At 41.8% G+C, this 22,361-nt stretch overlaps 1 protein-coding gene across 3 annotated transcripts in view; it reads right to left on the minus strand.

The window, feature by feature from the left end:
* Positions 1-21,205, minus strand: part of wwox (WW domain containing oxidoreductase) — a 125,397-nt gene extending 104,192 nt beyond the window's left edge. For 2 of the 3 annotated variants that reach the window (XR_015036005.1, XM_085779460.1), the window contains exons 1-5: positions 20,938-21,204; positions 20,011-20,075; positions 19,577-19,634; positions 19,266-19,435; positions 10,446-10,552 (exon numbers count right to left, since the gene is read on the minus strand). Coding sequence is in view for 2 of the 3 variants with exons in the window: in XM_085779460.1 (XP_085635586.1) it covers positions 10,446-10,552; positions 19,266-19,435; positions 19,577-19,634; positions 20,011-20,075; positions 20,938-21,044 (507 nt within the window). In the remaining variant the exon portion in view is untranslated. Of the gene's footprint in view, positions 1-10,445; positions 10,553-19,265; positions 19,436-19,576; positions 19,635-20,010; positions 20,076-20,937 lie in introns of all 3 variants that reach the window. The other variant, XM_085779459.1, reaches the window with a different exon arrangement.
* Between the last annotated feature and the right edge of the window lie 1,156 nt (positions 21,206-22,361).

Below are 22,361 nucleotides of genomic sequence, written 5' to 3' on the forward strand. Positions count from 1 at the left end.
TCATTGCTGTGTGCAGGGTTTTATTTGGGCTAATTCATCATGACACTGTATTATTAGGCAGCAGTGCCCTTCAGAGGGGAGATGAGAGGCACCAATTAACTCTGTTCACCATTCACTGCCACACACAGACCTGTTGGAATGACAAATATCTGTCAAATTACTCTATTCTGTAGCAGCTCTTTGTGATTCATAGAACAGCACTGCAAATGACATGGGTAAAAACGTTTGGTGGATTATCGAGTAAAAATGAATTTACAGCTAATATCCCAGATATTCGCACTGAAACTTTGTTCCAATGGGATATAATACCAACAGGAGTCGATTGACCCAACTGAGCTTTAACTGCTGTTGCTTCAACTGTCAAGCTTTTTATTCTGGCCTGGTTCGTGTGCAGTTTACAACCACTGTGAGGGCAGATTTACCACCATTTCTTCTCTAACTTTGAAAGTAGTGAGTTGTATACGTATAAACATAAACAGGGTGAAGTAGATTTTATCAGCTGCAACTACTAAGTAAACATTGGCTCACCGAGTTGGCTGAAAACATCTTCGGATGACTTTTTAAGTCATCATTTTAAAATGAAAACTGTTACACTCGTGATATTTTGAGAGGAGTTGCACACTCCGCGCAAAAAGTTAACATCCTCACAACTTGATGTTGAGACGATGCATTGATGTTCTTGTATTGCAGGGTAGAGCCAGGAAGTGTTGTAAGTATTGTCAGGGAAATGTGATTGGATTTATTGGATTGGACTTATTGTTCCCATTTGTTTCACTTTTAAAATCACAGGATAAACAGTTTAGGATGAGGACTAACTAGCCTACACACATAACGCTATCTCAGATAACAAGCTTGGCTGTGGTGGCCAGAGTGTCACCTTTCCCTAAACTAATGATAAAAAGGGACAGAGCCACTAAAGATTCCCTAAACTTCTGTCTGTAGTATTATAGGAAAGGAAATTTGGACTGGAGTGTTCAGGGGAGCCGTTTTGCAAATACTCCATTATTAAAATAACAACTGTACACTCAGGAAATAATAACACAATCTATTTTGATAGCACTGGTAGAGCATCGACTCAAAAGAGTGTGGAACATCAGACTGCGTCTCTGTGGCATCCAGACCCCCGCAGATTTAATCATCTGAGCCCCTGTGGTCCACATATAGTGCTGTGACTGGGGGAGTTAGAGGCCAGAGGTCAAACTGTGTTCACTGGTTTACTGCAGGTTTTATTACAGAGTTATTTGATATATTTACCAAACCTGTTCACCTTCTAACCTGCCTCTATATAGAGCTGGTTATCTAAAAGTTGTACGGTAAACACACTCCCACACCCGTGCACACACAAACCCACACACACGTGCTCATTTCTCGACCGAAACATGTGAAATAATATTGCCCTGCGGCCCCCAAAACAGGTCCAGGCCCTAATAAAGGCTTTACACTATGAAAGAAACACAGCGAGGCAGCTCCGACACCTCTGAGCCTCCCTCAACATACACACACGTACACACACAGCGGCTGCGCCCGGTCGCAGGTCAGGAGAGCCTGTAGCTCTCTGTAGTCCACGGGAGCAGAGCCGTTTGAACCTGTAATATGCTCCTCTCTCCCCTGGTGCCACTTGTTGGGGTTTTAGTGCAGGGGAAATTACACCTGCTCTCCAGCCTGAAACCAGCACTGACACACAGAGACGGCTGTGAAACCAGGGATTACAAACACACAGACACACCAGCACACAGGTAAACCTCAGAAGGACCCCGACCGACACTGGGCGTTCACACTACATCTGTGAAGAGGGAGTGAGTGTGTGGGTGTGCATGTATGATGTTGCATTTATATCCCAACATCACCGATCAACAAAACATTAAATAGGAGTGCTTCACACACCATTAATACTCTAGTGCCGTATTTGAAAGTATGAGCAGCCCAAACAGCAATAACAGATTAACAGCCCTGGTCAGCAAGCATCCACCAGGCGATTTCAGTTCAATGCATGGAGAGAATAAAAATATGATACGGGCTTTACCATCCAAATACAGTACCTGTAAGTGGAAAAATAAAGTGCTTATAGACACAGGATCATTCCTACGCATCACAGCTGTGTACAATTAGGATGCATTATGCTGTTATACTGTTCTGTAGGCCTGATCATTTGCCGATGTGTAGGCTTAATCACTGGTTAGCAAAGGGAGGCCGCTTCATCATCGAAATCTTCAACCAAAATGAACACAACATCCAGCCTGCTCTGCAAGTCAAATGTGAGCTGAGAGATAATCATTGATATGGGGCAGGAGAGAATGAAACTAATAAAAAGGCAGTGTATCAAAGTATCGCAGTTAAGCATTGGTCACGTGAGGGCAACTACGCCACAACTCTGGTGTTCTCTAAATGAATCCCCCTCGTCCCATGCTTGATTTATGGACCTGTAAAAACACACGTTGTTTTTAATCTACTGCTGCCTGAATCTGCCTCTCTAATGAAATGTGGATCTGTGTGTGTATGTGTGTGTGTGTGCCTGTGTGTCTGTGTGTGTCTGAGGGTGTGCGTATGTGTGTTTGATAATGATGTATGGGCTGAGGTCTGATTCTTTGAGCATGAATTTTCTCTCTGATAAATATGCATTCAGTTACACAGACTGATTAAGCTGTAAACCAGTCTTAACTCTGTGTCAAAGCACATACAAACACACACACATATACATACTTAGATGCACACTCACACACAAACAGCACATGGACACAACTTCCCAGAAAAATAATGATAGCTGTGCCTGGGGCAGGATTGTTTGGATGCCTGGAGCGGTTCGCTGATATCAGTTCCATGAGACCTGACTGCAGAGGATATCCTATAAACAACAAGGCTCAGAGACACAGCCATATCAGCAAAAGCCAAGTCAAAGCAAAAGTCAGGCAAAAGTCAAGAAAGACAATTTGCAAAGTTCTGCACAGAAATACCATAAAAATATTTCTTAAATACCATTAACAAAAAGAAAAAAAAAATCCACATTTACCTGGTACACAACCGGATAAAAACAGAAAAAATACACTCATCAGTTTCCAACAGCATCATCATGATTCCACATTTCTTTCGCTGCAGACATCTGACTATGGCGAGCTTTGTAACTCCTATTCTTGAATGGTCTGACATTGAAATTAGTGACTTACAGTGTCCGAACGGCTGGACAGGACAGCTGTTGACTTGTTGTGACGCACTTGTTTGTTCATTAGCAGACAATCCCTCTGTCCTTCACGACACAAACAAAGTGACAACAGGCTACATACATACACAGTCCTCTCCTTCTTCCTTTTTTTTCTCCTTCTCCTCGCTCTAATATGTGAAACGCAATCAGACATTGATATGTAGGGCACCAAACACATGCACGCACATACACATACATATACCCATTAAGCTCCCATCTCATGCCTGAACATACTCTTGGTGGGTTATGAAAGATGATGAGAGACAGCATCAGACAATTTCAATCTCATGGAGACATCAAACACAGAATTATATCTAATTAGCCTATTGCATCTCCTATGAACGTTATCATGGAATCAGAGAGCCTAGGCTCATTTCAAACTGTGCTAAAGATGTTAAAAGAGCTCAGGGTAATAGCAGATAAATGTTATAGCCAGTTGCCAGATGGTTTCTGCATTCAACATTGCTATGTTTGCTTGTTTGGCAGGCGTCAACTAAGCCCGAGTCTATTTGGCTGCAGCTTATTACAACTGGCTCATCTCCTGATTTAAAACATTACAGTGTGCGCTGGACTTGTCTCTCTGTGGTCAGCACTTCTCAGAGTTCAATAAAAACATTCTCCGCTGGCAGAGAGAGAAAGAGAGAGAGAGAAAGAGTGAAAGAGATCCAAGCAACCTCTCACCCCTCTCATCATAAGAAGCCCTCGTCCCAGGGCTATGAGCCCTCCTTCAGAGGGGAGAGTGAAGGAGTGAAGGATGAGAATCTGTCAGGTTCAAACAACAAAGAGGTGCTGCCTTACACATCCTTCCTCAACCTGTCCCCTTCAGTGGCAGTGACATCATTTAAATCATTTAAATCCTCCCCAACATGACCTATGGCAAGTGACCCGTCATTCTAACGCTCACACCTCCATGTGAGACGGCCGCCGAAGTGCTTATTTAGCAGAAAATAGCACCCGGCTAACTATGTGATTTATTCAAAATTATTCCTCCACGGCGCTCCTTCACACAGAGCATTTGCCCATAGTTCACCGTGGTCCAGGCAATTAGGAGCAGGCCACACCTCTTCAGGAGACAGAGCACCTGGCTGTAGCAGACAGACATAAGGAGGAGGAGAGCTGAGCGGCGCACAGCTTTTCGCGGCGGGCTGGAATAACTAAGCAGAGCGAGTGAGGGAGTGAGGAATGCAAGCCAGGCACTTTAGGATTCATTTAGGTTCCCCATCTCCCTGGTCACTTTATTAGCAGTCTGGGAAGAGTGATGCATGTCCCAAAGCTATGCAAAATGCATAATCAAGCATTTAAATATACACCATGGGGACGAGTGTGCGCAATGACCATGCACGTGCTTGTACGTGTGCATACATGCTGTACATGTGACATGTAGTACAGAGATGCACACACACACTCACACACTGTTACAACCTTCAGGTATTCAACTCTTTCACTTTTATACTAGCAACTACACAAAGACTCCTTCACCATAAGCTGCGTTGTAGCCGCCACCTGTGTAATGTAAAGAAATCCTCTATGGTATATTCCAGTAAATCCTATTGTAGTTGTAGAGCTTTGTGTGGTTGCCGGTTGTTGGAGGAATCAGCAGGACAAATTTGTGGAAAAGGGGGTTTCCTCATCACATTTACATATCGCAATTCCACCCTCATTCCATCCATCCTTTCTGTTCTTCTTCAGCGCCGAGTCGACATAAAGTACAGCTGGGGTTGAGGGACCTTTTTATTCCCAGTTTACAGACAGAACACAGGCAGGAAACACACAAATAAATAAGTAAATAAAGAGAGATGAGAAGGTCTCCCTGGGGGGGTGGGACTCATGCTACTAATACGCAAGGAAACAGACCGATTTGCACAATGCCTCATCCTGAAAATAAGGGACAGCCGCCTCTCCCTAAATGATTCAGTGGATGCACCTGAGATTGGAGGAGAGGATTGGGACAGCAGCGAGAGGGGAAAGCGGTAGGTATAATGTTGGTATAGTCTGGGGACGGCCTGAAAAGGAGCTCTAGGGCTGCTTAAGTACAAGCTTCAACATCACCAACAACAATCTCCACTGGATTTATCTGAGCTTTAACAGCGGCGTGTCAGCAAAACCTTCATGCAAAAAAATTACTTTTGCCTATGCTTTTTAATGAAAGGAAGCGCACCACGTGAGCTATCCTAAACAGGTATGTTTCACTAAAGCAATCAAAGAAACTGCTGGTTTGCCATTTGCCGTTGCCTCATTTTTAGGTCAAAACGGAAGAAAATAAGTTTTTGTGCCATCACATGACATTAAAACTGAACTGAAGGTGGTTGTGAAATCGTACTGTACATGGAAAAACAATTGCTAAAGGTCAAATACTGCAAGATATAAGACCTAAACATTATGGACCATGATCTACTGGGCTCTCTAGCAGCATAGAAGAGTGATACAGACCTGCTCACTGACCTGGGAAATGGGCTGCAATTTCCTTAATCATTTTGGGAAAGAGACAAAGAGGGGAAAGAGTCTTATAGAAACGATGGGTGAATGGAGGCGGACAGAAGCTTTTTGAGGGTCTTCTGGAAGATTAAAAGAAAAAAAGAAAAAAAAAGAGCCAGGGAGCAAAGGGAAGAGAGGGGAAGAGTGACTAAAAGAGCAGCATCCTGAGGCCCTGGAGGGGGCTGCAACCGACCAGGTCAGCATTTCACATGTGTCACTTCCTGTTGGCCTCAGCAGGAGGAGTGTGGCATGGCATGGTGGCCAGCGGGGGCACAGGGCCTGTCAGACTGACACAGGAGGTTATGCACCGGGCAAATGGACAAATGCAGGCACACATGCATCAACACACACACACACTTGCACACACTCGCACACCACTTCTCTCCAAACATGTGTGAATCAGGTTAAATGCAGAGTAAGGGTGACACAGAATGGGGTCTAAATTCATGACTACATCGACGCACGCAGTCATGCAAGAAAGTAGTTTTCTAGAGGAAACGTGGGACTCATCCAGAACTTTGCCACCTCATGCTGCTGTATGTAGGCCATGACACATAAACGTGTGACATCCTCGTTATAAATCACAGGGTATGAGCAGGAAGAAGCCGATGAGGTTCAGAGAGGTTGTGTATCAAGAAGCTATGGGAGCACGACGTTATGTACTGACATTTTCAAGGTGAGACTGACTTTTTTTTTCCGCCCATTTGTCTTTCAAGACCTCTGCCACCTGTGCTTTGTAGAAATCCAGTCACTCCACCTGAAATAGCAGACACTTGGGAAGGAACATTGTGTTTCATTGATTGTGATGTTACCTTATCCTCCAGCATCAGCTTCAGTGAGAGTGTTGGATAGGTTGCCTCTACACATTTTTATAAAGATATATGTCTATATTTATATATCTCTATATATAGATCTAAATATATATGTATAGAGAGAGCGAGACAGGGTAAGGTAAGTGATACGAGAGTTGGAGTGTATTCTTTGTCTGTGTTTCATACTGTATCTAGCAAAGGAACTGTCTATCGGGCCATCTTCCTGCCTGCATGAGTGACCACTGTTTATCGGCTCTCAGTCCGCCTGTCTCACTCTACCTCTCTGGCCTGTGTTAATGCTGCTGTTTGACATTGCAAGCAGCAGGCTTTTTTTTCTCCCTGCAGCCTCGGTGGACACTGAGCTTTAGCCTAATTGGTTCCAGAGCAGACCCTGACAGAACTCTCCTCAGCGGCACACAGCCATATTAATACCCCCCTGCCATACTCACTCACACACACACACACACACACACACACACAACAAAAACAAGCACAGCAATCAGTGACTAGCTCGCTAATTAACGCCTTTACAAAGCATCTCATTAGCATGTGTTGTAGAAAGGGGCAGTAGGGGAAATAAGCATTTTGGATTTTAAAAAAAGGGAAAGAAATTACAAAATACGACCATGGCACGTGTGTGTGTGTGTGTGTGTGTTTGTGTGTGTATGTGTGCGTGTGTTGTATTCTACTCAGGGGCCAAGGGCCTTGCTTGGCCCATCAAGCAGTGGGCTGCATCTCAAGGGAGTCCATTACGGCCTTCTGAGGGAGAAACCGGAGTCAAAGATAAGCAGAATTTTAAAGGCAATCAGGAAAAATAAATCTCTGGCACGCAGGCAACACTTTGGTTGTTAACCAGCAACTTAACCTGCCTGTACTGTGAGTGGAATAGGAGATAGATATGTAGGCTGGGCTGTGGGAAAATGACACACGTAGTTAAAGTGTGGGGCAGAGGCCAAGAGCTGTGGGCTTTAACATTTACACAGCAGAGCCGCCCTGAAGGACTCCATGTGACAATACCAGGATGCAAATTTTTACAACAATACAGAAAATTCCAGAGTAGCCTACATAAAAATAAAAATAAAAAGTTTGGAGTTCACTAAATTTATCTACCTTTTTAACTTAGCACACTTCATTCTCTGCATTTTCTCTTCCTCTGTGTGTCTTCCCATCTTACACTGCTCTCTCTCTGCATCTCTCCCAGCACCCATCTGCTGCTTAATCCCCTCCTGGTTTTACTGTGGCTTCATCACTGCCTGTAAAAAGAGCCCCCTTTGAACCCTATAAAGGCAACCAGCATCGGGCTTATTGTAAAACACAATCATAAGGTAAATGTTTATCCCCTCTCCGCCACTCTAAACTCCCCTAATGAGCCTGCTGGAGGGGTTTCACCTCACGGCTCGGATAGAGGCAGAGAAAACAGCACACACAACGACGGGCCTGCAGTGGAGATGCAACTAAAGTCCCATCATGAAAACAGTGTGTAGCATAAACACAGCAAGAAACAAATTTTTATGACAAAAAGCTCAGCAAAAAACACAAACTGGAGTGCAAAAAGCTCTGTAATGTCAAGTACTAACGAGCAGTTAAATGTGTTCAAATATAGAAACAAATGCCTTCATACCAGTTAAAGAAGAGGTACACAGGCGATCTCTTCCAGGAATCTGGTGTTAAATGTTCTGTTTATAATGTGGCTGTTCCTGGCAGAGCACAGTATGATTGCCTGGGAAGGATAAACCCTCTGACCTTGCTCTTCCTAACAGCCAGTGGCTGTTCTGACCTGCCCATTATCCATCTGTGACCCCACTATTACACCCACTGTCAGTACAAGGTGCTGCGCTGAACCGCACCACCCTGCACCGCGGACGAGCCATCACTCTCACCGCCCCGAACAGCAGCGCCAGCCCACACAGCCCGAGACGACGCGCAGGGAGGGAGAGGGAGAGAGTTAGAGAAAGAGAGAGTTCAGAGTAATAGTAAGCAGGTAGTTAGAGGTCAGAGGTTTCGTGCAATCGGGACAGCAGTTCCACTCCTGGCAGCCGGAGCGGAACTCTGAGAGGGACCTGGAAGTAGATATGATGACCTTTTGTACAGAGGACCCCAAAATATACTCTCTTATCAAAATGACCTTAACGTTGGAGCATGGGAAGGCGAGCAGAGCCCATCCATCATCTTAAAGATTAATCCTCCTCTCTATTCTTCTCCTGAATCTATTAATAATGTCGCCAGAGGGGAGAATTTGCGGCCAAGATTTATTCTGATATTGTGACTTTTATTCATTAGCCTATAACAGGGGGGGATTCCTTGAGAAGGAAATATGGAGTGAGCTTAGGGAATGCTAATTCGCCACTCATGCTCTATTTGAACTATACAGGACTCTATTAACTCAGTCTCTATTAAATTTGCTGACAATCTGCACATGCTGTGTGCCACTGTACCACAAATAGGGACGATTATAACCGTTTACACTGCAGAGGTCACCAATCATTTAATCTTTTTGAAACAATTCCAAGCAGCCTCCGTTTTCCTAATTAACAAACATTCAACTACACCTCGAACAATTCTGTGGCAGGTGTGAAGCTTGAAAATCAATTTGGCCACAGAATTTGGTGCTTGGATCGGAGCGTTTCCTCACTCATTCAGACAAAGCAGCTACATTAACAGATCTGTACACTGGATTTCACACTGTGGAGCAGCACTGACAGCCCCAGGGGCATACTTCAATTAGAGACTTGGGTGAGTTTAAACACTGCGGATCTACTCTCGCTCAAAGGCGTTTGTCTCACTCCCTCTCTTTCTCTCCCTCTCCACCCCTCCCAGCCCCCCTCTCAGCCTCTCTCTCTCTCTCTCCATATCTGCGCTGAGCACTCACACTCCTTCTTCTTCAAGTCCTGGTCTCTGTAATCAACCCAGTGCTAATGGCTTATTCTTTCTGCTCCAGCACCCACATTTCACTTGTTTATTTTCCCACACTCGTAAATCTGGGGACGCGTCACAAGCACAGCGATATTAGAGCAATAATCTCAGGTAATTATCAGATGCCCTCTCACACTTTTTCTCCCTCCCTCCCTCCTTCCCCTCCTCCTCCTCCCTTCAACTCTCCCTCTCTCACTTGCTTCACTGAAGGCAGCTAAACACAAGTTTCTTCACCTCTCCTGAGAAGTATTGAAGCAGTTTCTGTGAAAACCTAAACAAGGGTTTCTCTTTTACCAAAGGAGAAGTGACTACATTGATCATAGAGAAATATGGATCATTCATTTCGCATCATTGACAGCTGAATTAATGTAAAATATGACGCATCACATGTCAAGTCAAGTCAAGTCAGCTTTTATCTTCTAACCCTTTAAAACAAATGTGTCAAGAATCATGGAGTGATCAAAGGGAGTAACAGCTAACAGTAACGTAAAACCGATTTATATCATATTTTATTGATATAGATTACACCTATGTATAGAGCTGACAATATCAAATGAACAAAGTATAAAACATAGGCCTGTAATATTTTACAAATATTACATGAAATAAGATAAAGCATGAAGCTGATGATCTCTATAGACAACAAAGACTCCCATAGACTAAAAGCATCAGTGTACTTTTTCATCTAGCTCATCTATCATGTCTGACCTTCCAACTCTTTTCAACTGTAGATTCATGCACATTTGGTATTATGCCACCAAGCATTTATGTGGGATTGACACCAAATAAACTCCAGTGTCCATATTTGTTGTTATAATGAAGGAGCAAGTCATCCAGTGTAACAAAGTGGGACACTAATGCGCTGTTTTGCCTGTGGCACAGAGGAGTATGATACATCACACTTTGGCTTCTCAGCAAAAAGCTGTTAGTAAGATCAAGTGTTTGTTGCTTTTGGTGTTTGTATATCATTTGCAGACAATAAGAACAGAAATGTAAAGAATGTGACAAGACAGTTTGCTGGTTTCTTAAAGGGTTTGCCCGACACTTACCCACTCCTCCTGTATGAGACCAACGGCCTTGGTGGCGCGGGACAGGTTTCGACATGCTAGGATCACGTGGGCGCCATGAAGGGCAAAGGACCTGGCTGCCTCGAAGCCTGAGACATGAGCAGGGAGACAGAGACAGAGACAGAGACAGATAAAGACATGAAGAGGGGGAGAGAAAAAAATAATGAAAGCGAGCAAATGCTTCAAAGATGAGTTTTTTCTGAAGATAACTTTGATTCTCAGGGGTTGAATCTAATGGGGTGGTGGTGGTGATGGTGGGGGTTGAAAGTTAAAATCCCTATCAATTTTCCATATAATTTCTTTCATTGAGAAACCCAGTGGTCTAGTAGGGGGAGTTAATCATCTCTCTCTGAAGTGATGAAACTGATGGAATTGTGGTTCAAGACTTCTTTCTCTCGTGTTAGATAAAGTTTGGGATCTGACGGCCGGCTCTCAAGAAGGTATCTCTGCTCATACTGGGTGAGAGGAAGGGAGGTCGGTTATTAATTATGTTGGTAATTATACAGTGATGGCAGTAATTATGAAAACATGGCTCATAATAGAGGGGTGTCAAATGACAATCGAACAGACATGACATTCAGACTGAACCTCGGTGTGATATTTCACAACATCAAAGGGCCTCAGATAAGGACATTCCTCCCATGAAACGAGGTCCGCAGATACGCACAGAATTTATCAGTCCAAGACTACTTCATGGCTCCATCCAAATCATGTAGTCACGATAAAACTGACAAAAACCGGAGATAGAGGGAGAGAAGTTCATTTCTAAATTACAAGTCTAAATGGGTCATTTCAACCCGTAGGTTGAATTAATTTACGAGATTAACTTTTTTTCTTTCACCGTATTTTTATTTCCTTTGACATTTACTATCCTTCAAAGTGTCATGGAAAAGTTCAACAGCATAGAGCATGATCACATTATTCACTCCCACCTCTACAGTAAATACAAACCACAGTCCGATAGGCACAGTCACAGTGCGAGTGTCCTGACTGACAAACCGCCGGGCGAAATAACTGATTGCTCCAAAGAGGGTCTGAGAGGCAGAGTGTATCAGAGGGTGGATTAATATGAACTGTAATTAGATTATATGTCTTAATCTGATTTTCATTAAGAGCAAAACTGGGAGGCCTAATTGTGAGGAGAGTGTTAAGGACTAATGTCTATTAAAACTCAAAATTGGAGTAGGATTGGAAGCCCTTTCTGACAAGTGAAGCATGGAATTAAATTATATGACACCTTATTAGGTGTAATGGAGGGGACTGTGGCTGTGAGCGGAGATCATTTCACTCAGAGGAAATGGAAATGAAAATAAAAACAACATGACACAAGGAAAAAAGGAAAGAAAAAGAAAAAACGAGCAGTGTGACTCCTGAAGTAAATATGTGCTTTGAATATACAGGTGGAGCGGCAGGCTTTAGGAAACAAACGTCCTAAAATCTCCCATACAAAACCTCCACATTGTCACTATACTGTAATTGAATTTTAATACTTATGCTTATAACCAAATTACAGGTTATAGCAAATGCAGCATGAAATTTGTACAACAGAGGACCAGCCAAAATTCACAAATGATAGGGGGGAAAAAATGGTTTCAAACATGCCTCCATTTTTTTTCAGCCTTTCTAAATTGGACACGAGTGCTGGCTGCTAGTAAACAACACCACCTCCCTCTCACTTGTTGTGTGTACAAGCCATGAAAGTGAAATTAATCGACACCAGTGTTTTCCATAATGGAGAACAAATTAGAATATGGCAGCAACAACGGCTGCAGCACCAAAGCCATGTATTTCCAGTGACAAATAACAAGGGCTTGACATTAATTGTGAAATAACGAGAGCGGCGTTGCTGTAACAGAGACTCCCTGCCCTCTCACCCATGTTGACGGTGGAGAGGGGCCGTGCTGAAATTAGCTCCTGGTCAGGTGTACAACGAAGAGAGCCTGTTTTAGCGTTGTACGCTGATGGTGGAACATGACGAGAGGTCAGAGGGAGGAGGTTTCTCCTGCTCCGGTGGATTGACAGGCGTCATAAAGTGTTTTACAACAGACGGGAGGCCTGGCTATTACACTATACGCTGCTGTGATCATCATCCAGGTTGTGTTTTGTGTTTCATCAGACAACAGCATAGTAAACATGGACACAAAAAGAGGCTAATTTTAGGTAGAACATTTTGAAACTGTACAGTTCAGCCCAGTTTAAGTGGATCTTTTGATTGTGCGCTTCACAATGTAACAAAAATACAGTAAATGGCTCAGCTATTGTTGAAAATCTGCTTTACAGTGTGTACGTATAAATGTATAAAATGTATAAAAATTGTGTAAAATGTCCATTAAGCCGTGAATGCTCTTCATGGTACATTAGGATCCTAGCCCTACTGATATCCCCCCAATAATGAGTGTGATTTAGTGATTTCACGCTTTGTTTGTCCTTCCTGGCCCGCCGCCCCTCTCTGGATCCCCCTCGTACACAGGTGTATTGGCTCAGTGTAATGAGATCATTACCAGCCTCGTCAGTAAACGTGTTTATTTGGCAAACGAAGCTGCCTGCTCCTTCTCTCTCTTGATCTGCATCCAAAGAGGCATTTAACTAAAATAAGCTCCGCAGTACAATTGGGCAAACAGAAGTCAATTCAGATCATTACAAGACCTGTGGGTAAACATGTCGAGTTCCCACAATCCCCCCCTGCGCCGGAGCTAAATTTGTAGCTGAAAGAGCAACACAGATCATGAACAGACTACATATCACCCCCCCTCAGTGAATTATATGCCATTTTTAACTGTAATGTCCAACATTAAAATATGTTGTGTGTTATATCACTGGATGAATAAATATGTTAAATCTGTGACTGTTAATTATACAGTTTCTTTACGTGTCTCTCTCACTGGCTTCATTTGGTGCAATCACTTTGATTTATGCATAAGGATTCTTGGGTCTTTGATTTGGTAAAGTGTTTATAAATTAATACATTTAATAAAAAATTATGTGAGGCACGAGTGAACTGCAGTCCCTCTCCATCTGGTCCAGTGCTGCCTCTGCACTGTCAATGGCACGTACACTACTTAATACTAACAATCTCACTTCATTAAAAAAATAAAATAAAATAAAAAAGTATTAAATGCCTTTGTTGTGAAGTCCACAGTAGATAGATTAAAGTAAATTACGGAAGAGAGAAATGAGGATTGACATGATGCGAAAGAGCTCCTCAGCCGGACTTGAACCCATGCAGGACATTGCACCTCATGGTTGTTCTTGACCTCTATAGGCCACTGGGACAACAAACAATGCACCACACATAAGAAAATTGTAAAAACCTGTTATACAAAGGTTATCTATTGAGATGTCTTAAATTTATTCAGTGTAAAATAGTATTAAAGAAAATAGTCACTTTGCAGAAGCTGAAACAATGTCAGCTGATCTTTTTCAGCCCTGGTTTGGTCGACGTAGGACCTGAGGGGAGAAGACTGTGTGCTTAACTTTCTAATAAAACACCTTTTTAGCCTGGTTTTTATCTACTGTTGTCTACTTAAAATGTTTTTATCTCTCGTTTTATTATCTTTTATTACATCATGAGAAAATATCCCCACTGTGCACTTACTCTGCACTTACTGAATATAAATAAGTGGACAGTGGAGTGATTTCAGACTGACCCTAACTGCCCACCGTCTCTGTGATGAGCGTACCTGTACCTGCTGCTGGGACTGTGTTTGCCCTGTCCCAAGAAGTGAGGGACGGCACAACCCCCACCCCACCCCCCACCCCATACACACACACTTTGTGACTTTTAAGATCCCCTCTAATTCCCCTCCATTAGTCCAAGAGGAGGGAGATGTCACCCCAAAAGTGGGATGTATGGTTAGTAATTACAGCCCAAGGTTGAGCTGTTCCAGGCGAGAGCACTGGAGTGGCTCTATTACCCCTCCCTGTCTCCTTCTGCCTCCTTCCTACCCCCCCACTGCTGTCTCACTCTCCATGCAGCGCTTATCTGGTGCCCCCACCTACCCCCCCTCTCCTCCTCTGACCCTCTGTGTCAACCTCCAACTCCCTACACAATCTCTCATCATGGCCTCACACCACACTGGTCACCCCTGCTCCTCCAGCAGCCAGACTTAACCCGACTACCTCACACACACACACACACACACACACACACCAGTAAACTTGATAAACACACAGACACACACCACACCAAATCAAACCCATGCACAAAAATCAACACAGACCCCAGAATCCTGCTCGTGCACACACATCTCCTGAGCATTAGGGCTATTTTCATCACTGTCATCTACAGCCCCCCCCCCCCCATCATGTAACTTTCATCCCCTCATCATCTGCAGACTGTAAACTCGATAGGTCTATAAACTACTTGACTACACACAATAACCCAGTAACCTTTCATTTTATTTTACCTACAGCCTTTGAGCACATATATGTACTGTATTCCATCTTTTCTCTCTAACCACTTCAGTTCTATTATATTACAGCTGTAATCATTATTGAACCCTTCTGGCCTCCAGCATAATACTCTTTGCATGTTACACCAGTTTGGGTCTGCATAGCAAATTTCATCCAAGGTTAATAAAGTTGAATAATTTGACTAACCAACCATAACTGGTTCTCATTATGTAGCCAATAAACACATTCATCAGAGAGGACATGAAATGCCAGTTGAAAAAATAAAGTAAAATAAATAAAAGAAAACTCTCCTTGGATTTCCTCAGTGGCTAAGTTCACAGAGCAGGACACGGGCCGGACGCTCTCCCCTCAGTGGACTCACAAACGCACACAAAATACTATCAGACCTGTGAATATAAACACAGACACATTATGGATGTCATCTAAAACCACACGCAGCCACTCGGAGATGCTCAGAGACACACGCACGCCGAGACACAGGCACCGCATGCCACCCTCACTAGGAACATCTTTTTATCCATCTAATTCCTCCCACTATGAATAATGCATTTCCCTCCTTACCGAGGCCCGGGTTTAACGCATCGCTGCGCGGGTCTTTAAGGGGGTCCTTATTCATAAACAGCAGTGCAGTAAATACCAGAGCTTTGCAGCCAATTTAATGGCAGTTATGCTTAACAAATCTGCCTCAATCTAATGATCAGCCACAAAGCTAGGCTATGGGTTTAATCTGCACACTGAGGCTCCCCCAGCTCTGCGACTCACTGAATATGCTTAGGGATCTCTCCATCCAGAGAGAAGAGAGCACCGGCCTGACACTTAATCCTCCCAACACAACACTGGGATCAACACAAACATAGAACAATGTTAGTCTTTCATGAATAAGAATAACATTCAAAGTCCTAAAACACTGCAGAAACGATGAATAGAGACACTAAAACATTAAGAAGCGCTCCTTTCCAAATCCTTGCTATTCCCCCGTCTGGGCCGCCTGAGTCTTTTCCGCTTCTTATTCCAGCATTGACCCTGCACCTAAACAACAATACCATGTGGAATTCAGTGCATGCATTTAGATTGAGTAGAGCCTTGCAGCGGTAGGTACTGCTCCACAACCAGCCACTGTACTGAAAGGCCAAAAGTGTTCAGATCAAACTCTAAACATGTCAACATGAAGAAGAATAAACGCTGCAAACGCAGAATAATGGAAGAATTGTTCAAAAAGTTGAGTGTGACTGAACTTCATACATAAAACTACTATAGTGCTGAGAGTGTCTGTCTAGAAACAGCAAAAACTGTTGGCGGCCAAAGTAAAATCTCACCTGAACATGCTTCATACCTCAGACATACAGTAGTGGGATTGAAATAGCACATGGGGAACGGATGGATAAATTTCCCTGAGTGTTTTATTTGAGTGAGACAGAGGGTCAATATGTTATTTCTGTCCACTATCAAACATGCATTGTGCTGACAGCACAGCACCTGCTCTAAGAGCCTGAGAGACTGACACTGCTCCCCAGGTAAAGGGACACATATACCCTATGTCGTTATGTACAGTTCCCAAAAGAGTTGTCATGGGCCATGTGGCAAGAGAATACAAATATAGTCTTGCCTTGACAACAAGTATTTTAGGAAAGGCCTTACACTAAAGATTCAATATGAGTGTTGTAGCGGAAACATGAAAAATGTGAGACTTAAAAAAAAATATGATGCACTGCGCGCCAGTTTTATTTTGAGAAAAGTGTTTTGTCTGTGAAACCAGCAGGGGCCGGAGATATAACGACAATGGCCCTTTAAGGACAACTGTTCCATGGACCCCTGGCCAGTAAATAACCTGAGAGTTAGTTGATAGGAGGGGAATTAGAGCCTGAGCAGGAGTGTGTAATGGGGATGGATAGGAGGCTCAGGCCTGGGTCACAGCCACTTAGGAATCAATGCAGAGGTACAGGTGTACAACCACAGGTCTATAAGAGTAAAACCTTTAAAGAGAAGGGGTGGGGGAGTGAGAGAGGTAGAAATAGGGGGAAAACAAACCGCAATCATTTATTTCCATTATCACAATTAAAAACAGCATTCAAGTTGGTACTGGTTTTTAATTTACAAAAGAAAGCAGAGAGAGGAAGACTAATGTTGTGAACCAAGAGCAGCGATCACATCGGCAAGACAAACCACGTTACTGTCCCGCCTCCCCAAGCTCTGCTGCAATGGAGCTTCAAGGGCTGGTCACAAAACCAGAGACTATGACATTTCATGCATAAATAAACTCATATATGTGCTTTTCATGTTCATGTGCATTAAGAACTAAATTAAAGACCTGAAATGTAAATTTGCTAATTAAATAATATCCCACCATTACTAATAAAAATGTCACATTTCCTGTGGAGGAAATAAGCACTGAAGAAAATGGAAATAGCCTTGACACTTGGATTAAAACACTATTGATGTCATTAAAATGCTAAGTGGGTCCAACCAATTGGCATAACCACATTTCACTAGAGGAATGTCAAAGGAGCACACCAGCAGTAGCAATTACTATTAGAATACTATTAATTATGGCTGATGCATATTTAATATGTGGTAGAGTAAAACAAAGGTTATGTTAATATGGGTTTATTAAGCATTCACACACTATTAAAATGTCTGTGTGTTGTAACTGGTTCTTGCATTCTTTGGAGAAAGCTTTTCTTTTTCAGAAGAACAAATTTTCATTTACTAAACACATCACAACAAATGCCAAATGTGGATTATCTTTTTCTCTATTTTCTTTTTTTTTTAACTAAAGCAAAAACAAGCCAATGTGAAGGAGTTAATTCGAGAATGTTTTCAAGCCTAATTTAGCAACAACATGGTGGACCTCCTGTGCCCTCTTGTGGTTGAAATTAATTACATTTTCTGCATTCTCTCTTGGTTTGCCACCTTTTTAATCAAACGGCCAAGCATAATTTTGTTTTATCCCAGAGTCCACAGTAAACCTGCAGTCTTTTAAAGCTCAACACACACTTTCTTGTGACAGTTCATCGTTTTCATTCTCAAAAGTGCTTTTAAGGTAATGATGGACTTCTAGTGACCAGCAAAAGGGATATTTAAACCAATACTGCTTGTGAAAATTCACTTGTTAGTTCAAAACTATTCATGACTCCCTTAGATTTTATTGTTTTGGCTTGTTATCTCACTTGATAATGTATCTTAAAATTACATTAAAGTTTACATCTGTTCATATGCATTTTTTTTTTTATTCAAGACACACTCTACTCAACCTTTACACAGCTCCAACTGCAGCCAGAGATGAACAACTTTGACAACTGACACAGTTATATTTTGGTATTTGGCCAATGCTATATTTGTTTTTACTCTAGAGTTCTTAGGTCGTTATTGCCCCCATTAGTTAATCGTTGTTTTATCATTTGTATCCAGGGTGCAGACAGAAATATCTCTGTTATCTGTGTGGATGTTCAATGATTTTGCAATGATTGCTATCTTGTTAATCAGTGCCAGTTTCCACTGAATAAATCAACGTCATCATTACCTTTTTCACAATAAAGTCACAGGAGTTCAGTTAAGAAGTTATATTTGTTATTAATACACTGAAACAATTCATAGGGAGTACTTACTACAGGGTTTACTGTGTAGTGATATTTCTTTTTAAAAGATGACATGTGTTATAATTACGTAGTTCCATCTATACATCAGGGACCACCATCATTCAATAGAGTATAAACTTTAAAGACTGTATGTAAAGTGGAAGATCAGGTCCAGAAAGGCATTTAAGTTCACAAGCTTCTTTATTCAGTAAGGGTCTCCAGGCTGCTGTTAATCTATGTACTACAGTGCCGCTTTGCAACATCTCATAATATACACAACAATTACACGGCTGTGGCTTTCCTAGGGACAAAGGATTTGAATATAAAGACAATTAACGATTTTATGTTTATTTTATTTCCCTCATGCTGTCATTATGTATCCCGAACAAAGCAGCAAGTCTGAACAAATGGGCACTATTTGTGCTAATTTAAACTAAAGGAAAGAGGAAATACATTTGTTTCCAAATCATTATATAGTGAGCCATGCATTTGCGGGGTACAAATGGACACCATTCATTACAGTTAACAATGACATCCAATTCAGCCCAGCTAATGAACTTCAATACAATCATGTTCGGTATTAAGGAGTGATTTGTTGGGTCTAAGTGTATCATTTTGGAGGCTAATGTTGATGAATGTCTGGTGGTGGAGGGATGGGTACTTGCAGGGAGCAGAGACGCTCATGTCAGACACCCATCTATTACAAAGTAATCCTACATCACCACCTAGTGGTGTCACCACAGAAACACACTGATGACTAACATAGTTAACATAGTTGAAGTGGGAAATCACGTAAGGATTTTGTGAAACTCACCAACACCGGAGTTGCCCCCAGTAATGAGAACAGTTTTGTCTGAGAGGTCGCGACCTTGTAGGATCTCCAGAGCAGCAGTGTTTCCATCGTACCGCTTTGGTTTCACCATCACATCCTCCACTGTAAACGCTTGGCGTGGGTCAAAGTATGTGGTCCGCTTGTTAATGTGACTGAAAATGACACAGAGAATAAATAATAGATAATACTACATAGATAATTCCAGGATTGCATTATGTAACACATCCTACAGAGCCAAAATAAACACATTAGCTTCCTCTGTTTAGCAACCACAGCTTCAATCATCTACTTACTCAACATAAAGTATCTGTCCTTTTTCATCTGTTTCTTGCTCCCAACCATAGGGTAGATCTGTGGGAAAGACAGACATGATTTTTCTTTGAAAGCACAGAATTCATACCTCTGCTACATGTATTAAAGTTATATTTACAAAATTACACATTATACAAAATTAATTTATGTAGCACTTTCTAAAACTCCTTCACAAAAATCAAGAAATAAGGTATTTAACAGTTGTCAACACCCTAGCTGTAAAGCTAAAAAAAAAAAAAATACAGGTAATCAAATGTATAATTCATGAAGACATTGAATTCTTTGCCCTGTTTCAATAACTTTAGGTCTATTTCCTTATTTGGTCTGATTAGAAAAAAACACCCTTGCTTGTATTCAGCCCTGGAAGAGACAGAAACACGTGTAATCCACTGAGAAACAAGTGAATAGTTCAAACCTCCAGCACATCGCTTTTTCTTTCCTGTCTTGGGGTGTTCCCACTGTGTCTTCATCTCATCGTGGCTGTTGGTACACAGAGACAAAAAAAACTGTTTTATTTCAAGTGGCTTTGTTTTGTTTCTTTGTAGCTGGTTTGTTTGTTTTTACTATAGTCCATTTTTTCATGTTATGTCAATGTGCCATATTTTTATTTACATCAGAATCTTGCTTGATGCCACACATTTTTTTTATTTTTAAAAGGCAACTAGAAAAAATACAGACAGAATCACATCAAAGAGCATAAACCTAAATGAAACACAATCTCATGAAAGCTGTTATAGAAAGACACATGCAATTACAAGAATAACAGAAGGCCAGGAAAAAAACATGGCAATTCAACCAAATGCTAGGGACATGTGACACAAATGTATAAGAGAAAAGCAATAGCCACACAAGATAACAAGCATAGACATCACATCAGCCTCTGACATGCAAACCAAGCTGAAAGTTGTGTAACAAAACAATCACAACAAGACACTGATGAACACTGCTGTTGCTCCAATAACCAAAAATTCATATTTTATAGGCAAGGGTCTGGGATGTGGTCCCTTCCCTTCCCATGTCAAAACAAGCAAAGCAAAGCAATGCAATGCAGGCAAACAGTCCTATCAATGATTTTAGGATTATATTCTCAAAGAATATCTCTGTCACAAAGTCAGCTCCTGCACACTAAGTTACCACTGCTACTTGCACAGTCACAGTCCTCTTCTTTAAGTACAAGCACCAGTTCTCACAAACACTGCAGCTCTGTTTTTACATGCTGTCAGTTTAGTTTATATAGACTGGTGCAGCCAGCAAGCTGAAACCCCCACACACAGACATGCTGGTGGTTAGCATCATGTACATAACATGCAGTGCACGTTACCAGAGGGATTATTACACTTACTTTGCATAGTAGACCCATCCATCTTTCGTAGACCTCTCTTCCCACCCAGGCGGTAACTCGTCCTCACTGTCTGTGTCGTCCATTCCTGCGTATTTCAGAGCTGCCATTGTTCAAGCTTTTTTCGCGTAAACGTTGGCAACACAAAAAACACAAGCCAGGGAGTAAAAGGTCTGCTCTGAGGAATGAATGCAACTGTCAGAGGAAGCAGCACAGCAACACAGCAACACAGCAGCTCTGCCACTTCCGTAACAACACGGTGACTTCTTCTGCTTCTGCGTTAAAAAGGTGCACACCGCCCCCCGCTGTACTGGAGGGTGAATCGTCATAGTCATAGATACTGGACCGCCAGTGAAGGAAAATAAAAAATCCTCTCAAGGTAAGTCATAAAAGAAAAATATAAATAATAAGACTGAAAGTTGAAATTATGAGATACGCTAAAAAAAAATTTTTTTTTAAAAATCATAATTATCAGATTAAAAAGTCGAAATTGTGAGATAAATAGTCAGAAATGTGAAATGGCTATAGAGTCTATAAAGTCATAATTGTGATATTTAAAAGGATAATAATTTTGAGCCTTTTTTGTTTTATAAATTTTATAATTATGACCGTTTTATCTCATAATGACTTAGGGATATTTATTTAGGCCTACACATAGGCTACGGCTCCACTTCAGCAATCTCGGTGTTGTGTTTTCTTCTCATTTGTTTGTTTATGTGGGTTGTTTTTTGGGACCACAATCACAACAAACAATTAATAATAGCCTAAATAAGAAAAAGAAAAAAAACATCTAAATAGTAATAACAATTATAATAGGTAGAAGTGTTTACCTTCCTATTTGTTATGGCATGTAAGTGTAGGCCTATATCTCTAAATGATAACTGCACATACTGGGAACAGGCACCAAAAGAAGAAGGGGAATATGAGAAGCTTCTCCTTTCATTCACCATCTCTTCTCTACAGAGACTGTAATAGCTATGTTTACACAATGTTTTAATATGCCTTCCTCATAAAATACAACTCAGTACATGTTGTGGCGACATCCACACATGTTAATAATATTCCAGTTGTCCCTCTTTAACCCATTAATTTGTTGCCGACTCAGTTTATTACGATTTGCAGTCATCCACACCTACACAATAAATATCACACAGTTTATTATAGGCTACTCCCATGCCAGCAACAGTGAGATAATTGTCCAGTCTACAAGATCTTTTTCATCAGTATCATGTCAGGCAAGAAGGTAAATTATGCATCTTCTCCTCCGCCTACTTGAGGCTTAAGTAGGCTAAGCTCTCCTCTCATCACTCCTCCATCGTACCCTCCTTTTCTGGTGTGTGTGTGTATGGCAGCTATTACGTTCTTCAGTTTGTGAATGACATTGCTCACAGAGACAGGCTGGATGTTTCACTGTCAGTAGGCCTACT

Source organism: Trachurus japonicus, chromosome 6 (assembly GCF_045865225.1).
Source record: "Trachurus japonicus isolate A0001 chromosome 6, Traja_1.0".
NCBI lineage: Eukaryota > Metazoa > Chordata > Actinopteri > Carangiformes > Carangidae > Trachurus > Trachurus japonicus.